Consider the following 18,695-nt stretch of genomic DNA (forward strand, 5'->3'; position numbering starts at 1 on the left):
TGGCTTCCTCGCTGGCCTGGCCGCATTTCAGAGGACAGCCGCCGCCTGTCACTGGTCCCTGGGGGGCAGTGACGGGCACCCCCGCTGAGGCGTGGCGGATGTACAGCGTGCACAGGGAGCCTTTGTTGCTGTGGACGCTGAAGTTGGGGTTTGTTGCTGCCAGCCCAGCCTGGCCTGGCCATAAGGGGTGCCTGTGGTCTGTGACCCTCTGAGCGTGGGGGGGAGGTGTGGGAGCCATGGTCCAGCTCAGCTTAGTTTCGGGGTCAGGGTGGGAGCAAGGTGGCAGAGATGGGGTCAGGGCACAGAGCTGGCAGGAGGGGTGCCTGTGCTCTCAGCCGTGAAGGTCAGTGAAGGTCAGCCCAACTTACATGGCTGCCAAAATGTCAGTGGTGGTTTTCTATCTTATTTTTCTGTAGTGCTAGATTTTTTTCCAGCAAATGCAAAGTACTCACGCAGTAGGAGGAAACCCTTAGGCTGTTCCATCGTAGGGACAGAGGTTGGGGTGCAGAGGCCGCCCTCTTGCTGTGTGAATGGGCAGCGTGAGGAGTCGTGCGGGATGGGCTGAGGCACGTGGCCTGTGGGCCGGCGCCGGGCAGGTCAGGTCCCTGCAGAGGTCCCCACGCAGAGCCTCCTTGGTGCCAGGACAGTCATGTGAGGCCACCACACCGAGGCTCAGATGTCCGTGTGGTGGTGGCCAGTGAGTAGCTATACTGGCTCATGCTTCCACGCACAGAGTGGTAGTTTATTAAAATGGACACTACTTTATTTACCAAGGCCGGGAATTTACCAGAGCTTTGAGCGCTGTGACTCATCTGGGGGACTGTCCCATGGGGGTGATAAGTGTTACCGCCTCTGACCCTGGTGCTGACCTGAGGTGGGGGAGCCCCTCTCCCCCAGGGGAACTTGCTTCTCCGTGGTCCTCGTCGGGAGGGTGCCTGCTGCTCAGCCACTGCTCCTGGTCACTTGTGGGTGTCAGTGGTTTGACAGCTGAGTTGTCTGTCCCTGGGGATTCATATGGGGGTCAAACCTGCAGCCTCCACGTGTTGCTCCCTTGTCTCGGCAGGGTTCTCCGAGGGCCCTGGCTTGATGCTGCTGCTCTTGGGTCCTGGCGCTGCCCCCGAGCCTGGGCCAGGTCTGGGGCAGAGGACATGCTAGGGGCTTGCCTCCGGACACCAGCACTGAGGGGGCAGGGGCAGGAAGGCTGGTGTTGGCAGCGCTGGGCTCAGGTGCGTCAAGGTGGGTGCTGAGATGGGCACTTTTGGGGAAATGACATTGCGTTCATCCTTTTTCTTCCCAGTATGCATTTTAATAGAAAACTCGGCGCTTTCCAAAATGCCCTTCAGAGGTGACGCCGTGATCGGTAAGTGCATCTCTCCTCCAGTGACTCACAGCGTGGCATTTTCTTCCGAACTACTTCAGCTTCAAAAGTGAAGACCGACCTGTTAAGGTGGATGGTAAACTCCATCCCGTTAGCATCTGTGTTGAAGTTGCTGCTAAGAGCCCACTGTAACCAGGGAGTGTCCCCCACAGTCTCCCCACAGAAGCAGAGATTCTCCCTTCTCTTCCAAGGGGTCGAGCTGCTTCCTCAGGGCTCCCGACTGGGGCTCTGCCTGTCACGGCCGTGCCCAGCACCAGGCACTCTGGGCCACTCCTCTCCCGTTCGGACGGTGCCAGCCCGAGGGGCAGGCTCTCACAGGACGAGGGGAGGGCCAGCAGCTGCCTTGGCTCTTCCCGGGGTGGCGGTCAGGCCCCGGCGCTGGTCCGGAGCCTCTCCAGGTTCTGGCATTCTGTGGCCGCTGGTCACAGGGAGGCAGTAGGAAAAGCCTTGGGGCCACTGCCTCTGCTGGGCTGTGCTGACTTTTTGCTCTACAGCCTCAGAAGTTCTGTAACTTGAGGAAAAAGAAAAAAATGATTTAGTCTTTGTTTCCAAGTATTAGATCTAGTTGAATTTTGTGTTTGGTTTTTATTGGTGGGGAGATTGTTCAGGGAAGAAGTACAGTCAAAGACCACTTGAAGCTTACAGGTGTAATAGAAGAACAAAAACTTGCCCATCATGACAGTTTTCACATTTCAACAGCAGAAAGAAGACTTTCCCCTATAGGTGGAGAAGGCAAAGGCCTTTAGAATTTCATTCGACCTGGAGAACGTGTACCTCAGATTTCCTGCAGGTTCCTCTCAAAGGTCACGGTCTACTTTGACTTGAGAGGTAGAAGATCTGTGTGGTGGTGTTTCTAATTTGATACAAATGTTCTTTACTAGCTGAATGAATTTGTTTCTTTGACAGATGGTTGGCAGTGGCTGATAAACGACACCTTGAGAAATCTCCACCTCATTTCAAGTCACTCTCGACAACGTATAAAGGTGTGGGAAGTGAGGGCTCTCTGGCTTTTGCACTGTGTAGAAATATTTAAGTGTTTCAAAGATCTTTGTGCATTATGAGTCCCTTTTGTAGACCAACATGATTGATAAAGGCCAGTAATTATATTTGGAATTCTGAATGATATTGTTTATGTAATTTATGATCAGAACAACTAATGCAGCCATCATTGACCAGAATATTTAAACTTTTTATTATTGTTTCTAGTTTCATTAATTATATTTGCCTTCCAAACGTGTTCCCTATTGAGTTGTAGAATGTGAGGTTGGAGGCTCCTTTTGTGATGCTCACGTATGGATGAGCGAACTGCTAGAATCATGACAGGATGTCAGTGTTAATCATGTCAAGTGAGCAAGAGTGTGTGGTGTGTGTCCCAGTCCCAGTGGCCACTGCTGTCCAGCCTCAGGACAGGTGAACTTTGGACTAGCAGCACTGCAATCCCTACCCCTGTGCAGAGATAATAACCTCAGTATTGATAACATCTAGGCTTTGATGTGGAGGATGAAGGAGTGGAAGTACATATTGGTCTTTCTTGTAGCTTTCCAGCCTCCAGTGTCTCAGCTTTTCTGTTGGGTGAATAGAACATATCTTCAGTCCTCATCCCTTTTTTATAAGTAACTTTATCGTTCTGTAGAACCCAGGTACAGTTTTACTAGTTGAAGTTGAGTTCTTTATGATCAGTGTCAGAATTCCTTTTAAAACACATCCACAGTTGATTCACACCAGTCGTGATCATGGTTTGGCCTGCTCCTCGATCTGTATGAGGACATCCCTCCCCCAGCACCCCTCTTGGAGCTCCCTGATCTGAAGGAGCCCTGGGAAGAATCCGGCTTCCCTGATAGCTCAGTTGGTAAAGAATCCGCCTGTAATGCAGGAGACCCTGGTTCAATCCCTGGGTTGGGAAGATCCCCTGGAGAAGGGAACTACCCACTCCAGTGTTCTGACCTGGAGAATTCTATGGACTGTATAGTCCATCGGGTCACAAAGAGTCAGACATGACCGAGAGTCAGACATGACCGAGCGACTTTTACTTGGGAAGAACACACGAACCCAGCGTTTGCCCCACTCGGTCTTTACGATGGAGAAAGGCTTAGGTGAGTCACTGTGGAGGCGAAAGGAGGGGCCAAGGGCATCTGTGTGGTGTGAACCCCCTTCCTGCGCTTTGCCCCTGAGGTGCCCCAGCCTTGGGTCAGCCCTTCCTCTGTCCAGCCACTCCTGTTCCCAGCATTCCTGGGACCCCAACTCCACTCCATACTAGGCCTCTTCGTGGCTCACCTGGGGGGCATTGCCACGCTGCTTCTGGTGTTTAACACACTTTTCCATCGTTATTTCAGCTGGGAAAGAATAAAATGCCACATTTCATCATTGCCTTTCCCATGGAAAGACGTGAAATTTGCACTATATGGAGGAAATAACTTTTATATCCAGTGTATTAGTTCCAGAGAACATTAAACTTACGACCACATCTGACTGACGATGTTGACAATGACCAGCAGACATACCAGAAAGGATGATGTCATTCAGCCTCTGGGTCTTTCAAACCAAGTCACTGGCCTGACCGCAGGGCCACCTGGCTGCTCCTTGACCAGGAGCCTGCAGCTCACTCACGTCTCCTCCGTTTCAGGAGGCAGCTGTGTCGGCCCTGGCCGCCCTCTGCAGTGAGTACCACACCCGGGAGCCTGGGGAGGCAGAGGCTGCCGCGCAGGGTGAGTGGGTGTCTGCACTCAGCCCTGCATCCAGTGGGGCTGGGGGCTGGGTGGTGTGGTTGTGGGGTGCCTGCCTCTCCTGCTGCAGTGTGGACAGGCCTGGAGGGTAGAGAGAGTGGGCGTCAGGCCGTGAGGACGCCACCCCCTCCTCAGCCCATCCCATTCTCACCTGGAGCCAGATTTCTCTGAGGCCACATGGGGTCCACTTTCCCGGATGTTACCACTTTACTGTAGAATCAACTCTTATTTCAGTAGTGTTTTCTTAAATTATGTTTTTAAGTCCACTTTCCCCTGATTGGGACTTTGGAGGCTCCCAGTACTGCGGTTGGGCTCCATGTCTCTGTGGGGACCTCCCTTCTGCCCTGTCCCTGGTCCTCCTCGGGGTCCAGCCTTCATTATCAGGACTGTTGTCCACACTCATTCCCCAGGCTCTGTCAGCTCAGAGTTGTCCGCTTCTGCTGCCTCCCCACATCCTCCTGATTTTATGCTTTTTCCTTGGAGTCTGTTCATTCAGTGATTACTTCATTGACTTTTCTATTTCATGGTTAAGTGCATTTAGAATTTTTGTAACTCACAACAATGCTTTTCTGGCACGTGTCCTTCATGTGTTAATAGCTTATGTGTTAATGTCTCCTCCCCCCATGAACAGTGTCTTGTGGCATGTCCTTGTGTCAGTTGGGTTTTCCAGAACTACCCTCTAAGCTGAAGTTTATGTGACACGTTACATGGTCCTGTTTGTAGTGTCTAGTTCAGGAGTATTAGTTTCATATTAAAAACCTTTGTATTTACATGTTATATGGCACTGTAGCTTTCCTTTGTATCATATTACAGAATATTTATTTTAGTTACTTCAAAAATACATGAAACACTTTAAAAATTATTTTAAGTATGGAAGAATCACGGGTTATTTTTCAGTCGCTAAGTCTCGTCTCTTTGCGACCCCATAGACGGCAGCATGCCAGGCTTCCCTGTCCTTTACTATCTCTCAGAGTTTATTCAAACTCATGTCCACTGATTTAGTGATGCCATCCAACCATCTCATTTTCGGTCACGCCATTCTCCTGCTGCCTTCAATCTTTCCCAGGATCAAAGTCTCTTCCAATGAGTTGACTCTTCACATCAGGTGGCCAGGGTATTGGAACTTTAGCTTTAGCATCAGTTCTTCCAGTGAATATTCGGGGTTGATTGCCTAAATTAGGATTAACTGATTTGATTTCCTTGCTGTCCAAGGGACTCTCAAGTCTTCTCTAGCAACCGCAGTTCAAAAGCATCAGTTCTTGGGTGCTCAGCTTTCTTTATGGTCCAACTCTCACATCCATAGATGACTACTGGAAAAAGCATAGCTTTGACTATACAGCCCTTTGTTAGCAAAGTGATGTTTCTGTTTTTTAATATACCGTCTAGGTGTATCATCACTTTTCTTCCAAGGAGCAAGTGTCTTTTAATTTCATGGCTGTAGTCACTCTCCGAAGTGATTTTTGGAGTCCAAGAAAATAAAGTCTGTCACTGTTTCCCTTTTTTCCCCCATCTGTTTGCCATGGGGGACCCAGATGCCATGATCTTAGTTTTTTGAATGTTGAGTTTTAAGCCAGCTTTTTCACTCTCGTCTTTCACCTTCATCAAGAGGGTCTTCATCAAGAGGCTCTTCACTTTTTGCCATTTGCATATCTGAGGTTGTTTATATTTCTCCCTGCTGTCTTGAGTCCAGCTTGTAATTCATTCAGCCCAGCATTTCACATGAGGTACTCTGCATGTAAAGTAAATAAGCAGGGTGACTGTATATAACCTTGACATACTCCTCTCCCAACTTTGTACCAGTCTGTACCATGTCCAGTTCTAACTGTGGCTTCTTAACCTGCATACAGGTTTCTCAGGAAGCAGGTAAGGTGATCTAGTTTTCCTATCTCTTTAAGAATTTTCTGCAGTTTGTTGTGATCCATGTAGTAAAAGGCTTTAGCATAGTTAATGAAACAGATAAGATGTTTTTCTGGAATTCCCTTGCTTTTTCTATGATCCAGTGGATGTTGGCAATTTGATCTCTGGTTCCTCTGCCTTTTTAAAATCCAACTTGTACATCTGGAATCATGGATGCAGTAGTCTAAATCGAGTTTTTGTGAATTTTTTCAAAAGTTAGAAAATACTTTGTCATTTGATCTTCTGATAGACTTTCTAAATTGGTGATGTTATACTGTGTCCTTGTACCATATGCAGTTTTACATAAAGAGATAGCACAGTTGGTCCTCTGTATCTGCAGGTTCCACATCTAGAAAGAGGATTTCCATGTTTCAGCTGAACTGTGTTATTGTAAGTTCCACCAAAGATGTCATTTTAGTGTCCGTGCAAGTGGAATTCCAGTTTTTTTTCCTACCCTAATATGTGAGGATCTAAGGTTTTCACATACACATTATAGAAGTCTTGCTGTGTTGAAATGTAAGCAGTGATAACACGAACCTCTTTGGTTGTGGTAGGTAAAGATTAAGGGTGTCTGGCTTTCCTTGACCTTCTGAGTTGCCTTTTCAGAGAATAGATCGGGTTTTTCCACTTTACTTCCTTGAATTCTTGAATTGCTCAGGGACCCCTTTCCTGTGAAAGTGAAAGTCACTGAATCTGTGTCCGACTCTTTGTGACCCCAAGGACTATACAGTCCATGGAATTCTCCAGGCCAGAATACTGGAGTGGGCAGCCTTTCCCTTCTCCAGGGGATCTTCCCAACCCAGGGATGGAACCCGGGTCTCCCACATGGCGGGAGGATTGTTTACCAGCCGAGCCACAAGGGAAGCCCCCTTTTCCTGCGTCTCCCTGTCAAACCTCTGTTTCAGTTGCTCTCCAGTTCCCGCGACTGGCCTTTCCCATGTGGGAAGGTCTGCTTTCCTAGCCCTGTGCGCTCTCTCAGTCTGACTGACTGCACTGCCCGTTTCTGCCCGACCGGCGTGGGCGTCTTGTGCGGAGCGGCCCTTGCACCCCTGCTGCCCCTGAGCACCTAGCCCTGGGGCTCCCGCTTGGGACCACATTTGCTCTTGGTCTTTGAGGAAGTATCCTCATCTTCTGAGGAAGGCATTTGTGTTCTTAGTGAATAAAAAACAGAAGTTTGACTGTGTTGACTATGGGTAAAACTGTTGGCTTTATTTTCCCAGGAGTGAAATTGTGTATTAAAATTGCTTATGAAAATCTTAGAAGCACCTACTGAAAACCTCTCTTCTTCAATCTGTTCGATCCACGCTGCTTTGAAAGCACGTCCGCTCTGGGCGTCTGAGTGGCCCCCCTCCTCCCTTCAGCACGGTTTGCTCGTCTTCTGGCCTGTACGTGAGGAGTATGTCTTGTGGATAATGGACAGCAGTGGTCACGCTCTGGTCCCTTCTTTTCAGAGGAGCTGGTGAAGCTGTATCTCTCCGAACTCCAGAGCCCTGAGGAGATGACTCGCTGCGGCTGTGCCCTGGCCTTGGGCGCCCTGCCGGCCTTCTTCCTGAAGGGCCGACTCGGGCAGGTGAGGCTGGCCTAGCGGGGCGGGGGTCGTGTGGGGCCGGACACATGAGCGGGGTATGTAGGCCGAAGGGATTCCTGCAGGCCAGCGTGTGCATCCGTAAGAAAGGGGAGGGGAGCACCCAGGGCAGCGAGTGGTCTTTGAGAGCCTGGTGAACATTCTAGCCTGAGGAGCCTGAGGGGAGCTGACTCCTTGGCTGAGGAGGGAGCCTCAGCCTCCTGGAAATAGACCTGGCCTTTACTTAGCTGTGGTGTGCCATCCAACCTTTTCTGCATTAGGAGCAAATGTTTCCAGCCTCGTCTGGGAAGGCTCCCCCCCCCCCGTGGCCACATGAAGGGTGCTGGGCCTCCCACCCCAGAGCTCCTCCGTGGGGAGGTGCCCTGTCTGCCCAGCGCGGGGTCCTGTGCCCTGGCATGGCTGGGGGGCGGGGCTCTGCTTGCCCTTGAGCTCCACTGTCCTCCGCCTGTCTCCTTTCTGGGGTGACCCGTCAGCTCCCCTCATACCCTGACCTAGGAGACCCTGCCGGCCTCAGCCCGCCCAGCCCTCCCCCTTGCGCTCCCCTTTCCCTCCGCTCACACGTCAGTCACGGCCCTGGCGGCCCACCTCCCAGCTGTCGCTGTGGCCAGGTGCCTGCACACACGTGCCCCTCACCTGTGTTGCCTCTCCCTGCCCCCAACACCTTGGGATCCAAGGCCCCAGACCAACTTAGGTGTCAGGGAACAGACCATCCAAACCCTGCCCAGGGGCTTTTCTGTTTGAAACACCTTGCATTTAGAACAGAACTGTCACTTCCAGAAGTAACTGGTGAAGATGTGAGAAGCTGGGCACTTTTGTGTGCCGAGGGCTCCAGCTCCAGGCAGGGGGCGGGAGGGAATGGCTGGCCTTGGGTTCAGTGTCTTGCCCTGGAGGGAGGAGGCAGACTGGCAGAGATTGCCTGAGTGCCAGTGATGGGGGTGTGGGTAGGAGGGTAGTTAGGAGCCAGTCGTGGGAAGGGCTGGAGGCACCCCTACCCGACTCGGGGCTCTGTGTGTTCTCCAGGGCATGTGGTCCACCCGGACAAGCCACTGGCCATGCTGTGCTGTGTTCTGGGTGCAGGGTGCCAGCCCAGGTCTCCACTTGCATGCACAGTGCATGCATCTTCAGGCTAGCAGGTCTGTCTTTGCTTTTCAGGTTCTAGCAGGCCTGAGGGCCGTTACCCACATTTCTCCCAAGGACGTGAGCTTTGCTGAGGCCAGGCGGGATGCCTTGAAGGCCATCTCTAGGTGAGCCCCAATGGTTTTTCTCCCCAAAGTCTCTGTTCTCTCAAAAGCCAGCAACCGAGCATGAATGTTCACAGCAGTTTGTGTAAGAAGCCCCGTGTGTCAGGGGCTGAATCTATTTTGAGGCAAACATTTTTATTTTCTAGTTTCTTTTCTTTTCAGAGGACTGTCCGAGAACATGTCAACTCATAGACAAAACTCATAATTTTGTCATAATTATAGTGACTACTTAAACCCATAGTGCACTTACCTCTGGGTTTTGGGGACAGTGGGCCTGCTCAGGGACTGGGGCTAAGTGTCTGCTCACGACCATGGCCCCCAGGTTGCCTGTGTGGAGGGAGTGCTGACGTGTGTCACACACGTGCATGTCAGCAGGGGCTGCCCTTTCTCTGACGAGCCCCATGGCGTGCCTTTTGTGGGTGGCGGGGTAGGAGGGACCAGCCACAGACGGCCCCCTGTGTGCCCTGAAACTGTGGACGCTAAAAGTGTGGCTTGGAGAAGAGTGTCGTTCAGCATCACGTTAGTGCAGGAGCATTACCGAGTCTGCCTCTGAGGTTACAGGTCTGTTCTGAGGGCATCTTGTCAGGAAAGACACATCCAGCCAAAATGATGAGAACGGCAGGAGAGCTTGCTTGAGATTCTCAGACGTTAGCTGGGCTTCACACGTTTTTAATTTTAGGATTTGCCAGACTGTCGGTGTGCGGGCAGAAGGGCCTCCGGACGAAGCCGTGTGCAGAGAGAACGTCGCCCAGATTTACTGCACGCTGCTGGACTGTCTGAAGGACTACACCACCGACAGCCGTGGGGATGTGGGGGCATGGTGAGGTGGTCGTGCCGTCCTCGTCCCCGGCCCTTCTCATGAGTGTCCCACCAGGGCCAGAGGTGGGGCGTCCATGGCGCTGCTCTGACCCAGGCTGGACCCTTGATCCCCAGGGCAGTGTGGGCGACGGTGCTCTGACTGCGGCTGGGGCTCACGTGCCTGCCCGGGACACGGGGCCCCTCTTCCTGCTTTTGTGTGCCGTGTTCTGCCGTGGTTCTCCTTCGTCCTTCCAGAGGGCGCCGATGGCTCTGCAGCAGGCAGCGGGCCTGCCTTGCGTGCAGAGCCATGGTCTCCATCTCGCCTGGTGTGGGCGGCTGCGCGGGATCTGTTCTGACTGCGTGATGGCGCGTGCTGCCTCCCGGGTGGCGCTCACTCCTTGGCGGGAGGGTGGGTGCCCGGCGGGTAGGACCTGCCGGCCCTGGTGACGTGGGGCAGTGTCTGTGCTCCCATTGCCCAGCTGCGCTGAGTGTTCTTTGTCCCAGGTTTGAAATGGTGCTCTCACTCTGGAGTTAGACCAACAAACAGGAGCTGTTCTACATATATTTATCCCTTGAAAAGCCAAAAAGCCTTTAAAAGGTTTTTTGCCAGGGGGAAAAAACAAATCAGCTTTGCAGTGTGGGCATGTTCTGTGCATCAGGGTCATGGGGAGACCGGCGCTGCTTCTGTGCCCTTGTGAGAGTTTTCTGGGCCCTGGCCATTGGTCTTCGGGTGTCAGACGGGTGTTTCTGAGGTAGTGTGTGAGAGAAGCTTCTCAGCCTTTGTCGAGCCTTCTACGTGTTTCTTGCCCCGGGTTGAGGGCGCCTGAGCCTGGCCCTACCGAGTGACTGGTGGTCACATAGCCCCTGGGGCAGTAGGCCGGCTCCTCAACCCCTGCTTGTCTCTGCAGGGTCCGCGAGGCCGCCATGACCAGCCTGATGGACCTGACTCTCCTGCTGGGTCAGAACCAGCCAGAACTGATCGAGGCGCCCCTGTGAGTCTATTCTCCCCGTGTGGGGAGAGGGGCGGCCCGGGCCCTCCCTCCCGACACCAAGGGCCCCTGCCCCTGGCTCGGCCTCTCCTGGGGTTCAGGCCTGTTGGAGGACAGCCAGCTCCTGACCTCGGGGCCCCTGTCCCTGCACCCGCTGCCGCTGGGGACTGGCCATCCTGTCCTCCATCGGTTCCCCGGACACTGGGCTACCTCTGGGCACCTTGTCGGCCTGGGGTCACCGTGCCCCCTCCATTGCTCTTGTTGTCGAGGCCCCTGAGGAGACCCGGGCTGGTCCAGTTCCTCTGGCTGCAGATGCCCCTTCCTCCATTTCTTCCCTTTCTTTGAGCCCATAGTCATGTCAGGCTCACTTCTTGACCTCCTGCGTGGGCTTCCGAGCTGTCAGGTCCCGTCCCACCCGCCTCCGGGGTGGCCCAGGTGCCCGCTCTCGGGCTCCAGACGAGCTAACCCTGCGCTCTGGTCTGCAGCTGCCAGCGGCTCATGTGCTGCTTAGCCCAGCAGGCGAGCGAGAAGATCGACAGGTTCCGTGCGCACGCGGCCCGCGTGTTCCTGGCGCTGCTCCACGCGGACAGCCCCGCCGTCCCCCATGTGCCCGCCCGGCCAGAGCTGGAGAGGCTCTTCCCCAGGTACGGGGCCCAGCTCCGGGGGCGGGGGGAGTGCCCTGTTCCCCGTGGGGCAGCCCCTCCAGCTCACGCTCCTGTCTTGCAGGGCCGCCGTGGCCTCCGTGAACTGGGGCGCGCCCTCCCAGGCCTTCCCGCGCATGGCCCGCCTCCTGGGGCTGCCTGCCTACCGCTACCACGTGCTGCTGGGGCTGGCCGTGTCCGTGGGCGGCCTGACCGAGTCCACGGTGAGCAGGCGCCTGGGTGGGCGTCCCCGTGAGGGAGCGCTGCCTCCTTCCTTTAGGACCCTCTGCGGGGGGAGGGGGGTGGTGTTCCCGTGACCTGACGGCACGTGAGGCAGGAGCTCGGCAGCCCGTCTCCCTGGCTTTTGTTCGGGTCTGGATTCACTCCCCCACACCGTCAGGGCCCCGCAGTTCCCCAGTCAGTCTCTCCCGGTTCCTGTTACCTGCTTGTGTGTGATGGTGGTGGTTCGTTCTGTTCTGTTGTCACCCCCGTGTGGGGACCCCCCCCCCCCTCCCCCGCCTCTCATCCACCCCTTGGCCCCGATTGAGTGGATTCGTGGTTTCTGTCACTTCTGGAAGGTTGTCTGCCCTGCTCCCTGCTCGCTGCCTGTCCTCGCCACCTGCCTGCTTCTCTGAAGTTGCTCCGCTTTCATAGCCTGCTTTGCAGCTTTGCATAGCCTGCTTGTTCCCTCCCACGGGTGAATATTTTGTCACTGTTTTCTTGTCCTCAGTTGTGTCTAACTCTTTGCGACCCCCAAGGGCTGCAGCACGCCAGGCTCCCCTGTCCTTCACTGCTGGAGCTTGCTCACACACATGAATATTTGGTGTTTCAGTAATTGTGTATTACCATTGTTTGACCTGCAATGTTTCTCGTGCTTTTTCCTTGCACATCCATCTCATGATTGCATTTTCCTTCAATAATCGTGGCCCACTGTCCTCCCGCACTGTTTCACGAGCCGGTGTCTGCTGTGGGAGGGAGGCCGCATCTGCTCTCTTGCTCTGCTGAGGAGTCCCCTGTGGGGTGTTGGTTGTGGATGGCGTTTGGTGTTACCCTGAGGGGAGGTGCCTTCGCTTTGGCTCCCCAGCGGCAGTGGTCGCCCAGATGCCAGGCATCTAAGTAGTGGCGCTGACAAATTTAGTGGCAGCGTGTGAGGGCTTGGGTTGCCTCCAGAACGATTTCCCTGATAGGGGTGTCTGCACGCCCATAATGGGCTCCTCACGCCCGGCCTGGACAGCCTCTGCCAGAGCCCCATGCTGTGTAGCAGATGTTTCCAGTCTGTCACACAGGCAGCCCCGGGGAGGGGGAGCTGGGAGCAGCGTGGTCTTGTGCCTCTGATGAGAACACTTCTCTGTGTTGCAGGTTAGGTACTCAACACAGGGCCTCTTTGAGTACATGAAGGAGATTCAGAATGACCCGGCAGCCCTGGAGGACTTCGGCGGGACCCTTCTGCAGGTCTTTGAGGATAACCTTCTGAACGACAGGTGAGCACTGGGGCTCTCAGTGCTTGCTCAGACCCCCAGGGGCTCACTGCCCAGCAGGGTTTTGTGGGGAGGTAAGGTGGGCACAGCCCAGCAAGGGTCTGGCCGTCACCTCCGAGGCCCCTCACAGCCTGCCCTCTGAGCCAGCTGTGTATGTTGGAAGTGAAATGCCAGAGGCTGTGAGCCCAGAAGAGTTTGTCCGGCCCTGGCCTGTGGTGCTTCCTGGTTGTACCTGCCTACACACCGTGACCACCAGAATTGGAAAGCCACCGGTCTTCTCATCGTTTTTGCTGCAGCATTTTGTTAACTGCTTGCCCAAGAAGATGGATTGTAGACCCCAAAGCCCTGACTGCAGACTTGGGGATGTTTCGTGCACCTTCTGAGAGGGCTGTTCCTGGACTCGGTGCTCAGCTGGCCCAGGGCGGCCGGGCAGCGGTCACTGTGGCTGGACTGCACACCCCTCACGCAGGCCCTGTTCCTGGGGAGCCAGACAGTCTCGGCAAACAGGAACTCGACCCGGGGCGCTCTGCTCTTTCCGGGAGCAGCTCCCTGGAGGCGTAGATGATACCTAACGAGAGGCACATAAAGAGTGCAGTCTGAGAAGTTGTGACTCATGTCAACAACCATGAAACAACCAAGCACATCCGTCACCCCCAGTTTGCCTCCTGAGCCCCCGCCCCCACCCCTCGTGGCCCCCAGCCCCAAGGCAGCCACGCCTCTGCTTTCCGTCACTCAGAAATCTGGGTGCCCACATCCTCACCACAGCTGGCCCGGTCGGTCCTTTCACTTCAGCTGATCTGACCGGGTGCGGTGTCTTGCTGTGGCTGTGATCTGACTGCCCTGTTGACTGAGGGTGCTGGGCCTCTTCTTGGCCACTCGTTGGCTGTCTGCAGAGCGTCTTTGGTCAGGTGTCTGTCGGATCTTCTGACATTTTTTTTTTTTTTTTAACTGGATGCTTGTTTTTAAGCTGCTGGAGTTTGAGGTTTTCTTACACACGTTGGATGACTCTTCTGTGAGATGTGATTTGCATGTTTCTTCCCAGTCTCTAGCTTGTCTTCCACACTCCTAACAGTCTCTCTGTTAAGACTCATAAAAGTCTCAAATAATTTACAGTTTGATCAACTTGTTTGTATCCTTGTTCCTTTATGAATTGTGTTTTTTGTGTCATCATATCGAAGAAACTTCTGCCTCACTCAAGGCTACACGACTGTGTCTTACGTTTTCTCCTAGATGTTTCGTAGTTTGAGTGTTCTGTTCAGACCTCGGGTCTGTGTGGTGTTGGTGTCTATGTCCCAGTTTTGCCTGTGGATGCCCTGGTGCTCCACGTGTGGGAAAGACTGACCTTCCCACTGTGTTGCTTTTGCATCATTCTCAGAAATGGTGGGTGTGCAGCCCAGCTTGGGACTCTTCTGTTCTTGGACGTATTTGCTTGTCTTCACACTGGGATCACATGGTTTTGATCAATTGAGCTCTGCCACGATTATGTAAATGAAGCGGTGCTAGCTCTCCAAGTCTGTGCATTCTTCCATAGCTGTGTGGGCTTGCCTTCATCCTTGGTGTTTGCACATTAGCCTTAGAACTGGCTTGTCGTTTCTGCACGTCCTGCCAGGATATTGGTTGGGGTTGAGCTGCTGGCCGTGCAGGGAGGGCCCGCGTGTCAGCAGCACTGAGTTTCCCGAGTGCGCAGGTCTGCCCCTCCACTGTTCTGACACCTGGTGTTTCACACTTGCCTTCCCTGCAGGGTGTCCGTGCCGCTGCTCAAGACGCTGGACCAGATGCTGGCCAACGGGTGCTTCGACATCTTCACCACCCAGGAGAAGTGAGTGTTCCCTGTGTTCTGTGTTCAGTGCTGCCTCAGTGGTTCAGCCTCAGGCTCACCTTTGAGAGAACCGTTGATCAGATCCAGAGATCAGGCTTCTGGGAGATAGTTTCCTGGTATGTTCAGGGTCAGCTTTTATATACATTCTAAGAGCCACCAAGAAGCATCAGCTGCTCCCATGGGGGTTGGGAGCTCCTGCTGTCCAGACGGCAAACAGCAGGTGGGGCGTTGCCCCTGACGGGGGCCTGCAGTCAGCGGTGGATGGTGGACTGGATGGTGAACGGGGGTCACAGAGGGCCTGTGATGGTCACGGTGCTGGGACGTGGTCCAGGTGAAGAGCCCACCTCAGAGCGGGGCCACTGGGAGGCCAGTGGGGCGGGCGCAGGGAGCGGATCCGTGAGGCCATGTCCCTGTCCGCTGGGCTCAGGGCTGCCCAGCTGCCAAGCACAGGGCATTGCCGCTGCAGCGCTGGCCTCCCCATCTGCAGCTCTGGCATCTGGGGCTCATTTTCTCCCACTCCTGAGGTCTCTGCTCTCGGTCACTTGATCTCAGAGCTCCCCTTAGGCTGATAGTGACCCCTAGGTTGAGGGTCATATTTTGGGGGGGTTCTTCCACAGCCAGGGCAGCATCCTCGTGCTGAGCAGGGCTTGGGAGAATCCTTCGGGCCCTCTGGCCTGCAATTTGAAAAAGGGTGGCAGCGGGTTCTGCCCAGGCCCCCTCTGTGTGCCCGCCGCATCCCCTCCGCAGGCAGGGAGCTGGGCGGTTGCAGGCTCACATCCTTTGCCGCTCAGGCCTCAGTGGTCCTGTCCTCTGCAGTCTGCCGTCTTGTGAGTTTTGTTCACTGTCAGTTCTTCCAGGTGGGAGTGGATCTGGTTGGTCTCTCTTGCTCCATCTTCGCTGAGACTCTCAAGTGCTCTTTTAACATCGAAGGATTTCTCCTTTAATTTGTTGGTGGCGCATCCCAGCGTGTTTCTTACACCTCCTGTCAGAGCAGTAGCCTGTGCATGCATGGGCTGTGCCCACTGATTGTGGGATTTGATCCTTGTGTATATTGCACGACTGTACTTGCTAAGTGTTCTATTTCAGTCTTAATTTATTTTCCTGCTTTGAAAATTTTCAGAATTTTCTCCTGGTCAGGAGAAAGTAGCACTCCAAGTCGTCAGGCTCATCTCCGGCTGGGGGGTTCGTGGCTGCTGGTGCTGGAGGGGAGCAGCTTGCCAGCAGATCACTGTGGGCGTGACGGCACGAGGCAGCCGAGGAGGCCTGTGAGCTCCTGGGCTGGCCCCTGGGAGGGCGCGGTGGTTCTCAGACAGGAAGGCTGGCTGGAGCCGCCGTGGACCCAAGCGGCCTAGAGGTTGAGCTGGAAGGCTCTCCGAGCAGGTCAGGATGCTGTGGCAAGTATCACAGCCCGGGTGGCTGAACACCAGAAACTCATTCCTCCCAGTGCCGAAGGTTGGATGTCCAGGTTCAGCAGAGGGACGTGGTCTTCCTGTCTTCAAGTGGCAGAGAGACCACCTAGAGACCAGGTCTTCTCTTAGCCCACTGATCCCCTATGGGCTCCATGTCAGCCTCCCAAGGCCCCACCTCCCAATATCCTCACATTCCAAATTAGGATTTCAACATAGTAGACACGAACATTTGGTTCATAGCAGAAATGTTTGGTTTAAGGTACTTATAGCGCTCGTCCAGAAGAGGTGGATCATCAAGGCTGAAACTCAGTAGAAAGTCCTCAGTAAACGGGTAGTATGTGCCCTCCCCATGAGGTCACGGGGTGGGGCGGGGGGGCAGGTGTAACAAGTGGCCGGGGTAGGACCGTGGATGAGCAGGGCCTTGGCAGAGCCTTAGGGGTGCCCCACTGTTAGGGAGAGGGGAGCAGAGGGGGAGCAGCCATGTAGGCTGAGGACGGGAGGGACCTCAGGGTCCAGAACCAGCCTGGGGTTGCGGCCCTGCTGGAGGGGAGCACGTTCCTCTCATGGGCACCCACGCTAGTCGTGGCCGCCATGGCCGCATGTTCTCCTCTGTCAGGCAGAACTGGGGGTGGGGGGACGCCTCTGGTCCCTCCTTGACCCTCCAGGAACCTGGACCCAGGAGTCCGTGGGACCCAGTCACGGTCACGGCGTGGTCGTCCTCCTCTGATCCTGGGTTGAGCCTGGTGTTGCCATGGCCCACGTTGGCTGGGCTCGCAGTGGGGTTGGGGTTCTGGGTGCTCCTGTTACTTGGAGGCCCCACCAGGGCTTGGTCTGCCCTCCTGTTGCGGGGCCGTGAGGACAGGGCGGGGCCGTGGGGAAGGTGGCTTGTTGAGCGCACAGGACAGTGGGTCTCTGTCCCCTGCTGCACTTGCGAAGGGGCCGGCTGTGTGCCCTAGTGGGCACCCCCGGGGTGAGTTGTCTTTGGGGGCCGCCATCGGCAGATGCTCCTCGGAAGCCCGCCTCCAGGTCCTCTGCTCTCCTTTCAGTCACCCCTTCTGTGTGAAGCTGCTTGCGCTTTGTAAGGAAGAGATCAAGAAGTCCAAAGACGTCCAGAAACTGCGGTCAAGCATCGCAGTGTGAGTTCCAAGGAACTTAATAACGCGGGAAGGGGAGAGGCCGGCCCAGCAGCTGAGAGCACAGGGTTGGGGGTGTTAGTTCTGATGTTCCCGTGTTCCAGGCGGAGCAGGGGGGCCCTGCCACACCCTGCCCACCCTTGGACCAGCCTCCTAGACAGGTCATCGGGCACTGGGTCAGGGAGCCTTGTCATAGAACAAGACTTGATTCCCTGACACTGGCGGTCTGGATGCCCCACCGACAGAAAGTGATGCTGAACCTGGGCTGCCTCCCTGCGGGGAGGGGGGTCCTCACAGGCAGAACCTGGGTCCCCTCCTGCCCCGGGAAGTGAAGGTTTGGGGCGTCCTGGGTCACTCACTGGAGTGTGGGGTCCCTGCAGGTTCTGTGGGCTGGTGCAGTTCCCCGGAGACGTGAGGAGGAAGGTCCTCCTGCAGCTCTTCCTCCTGCTCTGCCATCCCTTCCCTGTGGTGAGTGTCTGAGCTGCGGGTCCTGTCTGTGGACACCGGGGCCCACTGTCCCAGCCCCCACAGCGGTGCCGGGGCTGACGCTTCCTGGTGTTGGCGCGAGTGGGCCTCAGTGGAGGGCGGGCCTGGTGCATGCGGCGGCTGCCGTGTGATGGTTGCGCTCGGCCCCTGGGGGCGGGTCCTGATGTTCCCCCGGAGCCCCAGGCAATGGGCCCGGGTGTCAGGGAAACGCCCACACTTGGGGGGACCCCTGCCCCCTGGGATCCTGGCCACAGGTGCGCCTGGGTCCCCCAGCGAGAGTGGGTGTGGAAAGCCCAAGCTGAGTGGCTTTACCCCCACCTGGGGCAACAGCTGCCCCCCAGCCCCCACCGCAGAGTCAGGTTCTCGGGAAGTCTTCTCTTCCTTTGGCAGATGAGATACCCAGATGTGACGTCTTCCTAGTGGGGGTCATGGATGCCCCTTTCCCCATGATCAGAAATGCAGGTTCTCAGGCCCTGACCTGCTGGCCAGGCCCCCTGGGGTGGGCCTGGGGGCTCTGAGAACACCTGTTCCGTGGAGTAAGTCCCCACCAGGCACAGTAGACAAGAAAACGAATGAGAGGACTGCCCTGACACGGGGCAGGCTTTAACGCAGCATTTCAGCGAGGACACGTTGGAAGCTGTGCGGTCTCCTCTTGACAAGGGCTGCTGGGGGGCGTGGGGGAGCGGGGCGGCCGTGGTGCTTGTGGCCACGGATCCTGAGTGGGGTCCAAGGTCAGCTCCTCTTAGCTGTCTGCCCAGCCAGCCTTTCCTGGTTTCCTGGGACTCTGGGCCCTCAGGAGCTGCCTGCTCTCGGTCCCACCAGATTCGGAAGAACACGGCCAGCCAGGTGTATGAGATGGTGCTGACCTATGACGTGGTGCCTGCCGCCGTCCTGGACGAGGTCATGGCCGTGCTCAGCAGCACAGCCTGGTGAGTGCGGCCCGGCCTTCCCCTGGGAGCGCGGCGGGTGCAGCGCCTCAGCGAGTGGGACCCCCGGAGCGTGTCAGGGTCTCTCCCAAAAGCCTCCGGAGGTTAGAGGAAGGAGGGGCTCCAGCCCTCAGCTCAGCTCTGGGTTACGAGGAGGCAGTGGTGTCTGGCCGACCCCTCCTCACCCACGTGT

General features: G+C 55.7%; 1 protein-coding gene across 1 annotated transcript in view; it reads left to right on the forward strand.

The window, feature by feature from the left end:
* The window catches only part of TBCD (tubulin folding cofactor D), a 145,033-nt gene that overhangs the window by 120,484 nt on the left and 5,854 nt on the right, over positions 1-18,695 (forward strand). Inside the window, exons 24-37 of the mRNA XM_065911174.1 lie at positions 1,298-1,360; positions 2,285-2,361; positions 4,002-4,083; positions 7,449-7,567; positions 8,735-8,826; positions 9,503-9,643; positions 10,530-10,613; positions 11,096-11,254; positions 11,337-11,475; positions 12,611-12,732; positions 14,471-14,548; positions 17,004-17,093; positions 17,471-17,558; positions 18,399-18,505. Of these exons, the coding sequence (XP_065767246.1) occupies positions 1,298-1,360; positions 2,285-2,361; positions 4,002-4,083; positions 7,449-7,567; positions 8,735-8,826; positions 9,503-9,643; positions 10,530-10,613; positions 11,096-11,254; positions 11,337-11,475; positions 12,611-12,732; positions 14,471-14,548; positions 17,004-17,093; positions 17,471-17,558; positions 18,399-18,505 (1,441 nt within the window). The remainder of the gene's footprint in view (positions 1-1,297; positions 1,361-2,284; positions 2,362-4,001; positions 4,084-7,448; positions 7,568-8,734; positions 8,827-9,502; positions 9,644-10,529; positions 10,614-11,095; positions 11,255-11,336; positions 11,476-12,610; positions 12,733-14,470; positions 14,549-17,003; positions 17,094-17,470; positions 17,559-18,398; positions 18,506-18,695) is intronic.

Source organism: Muntiacus reevesi, chromosome 18, assembly GCF_963930625.1.
Source record: "Muntiacus reevesi chromosome 18, mMunRee1.1, whole genome shotgun sequence".
NCBI lineage: Eukaryota > Metazoa > Chordata > Mammalia > Artiodactyla > Cervidae > Muntiacus > Muntiacus reevesi.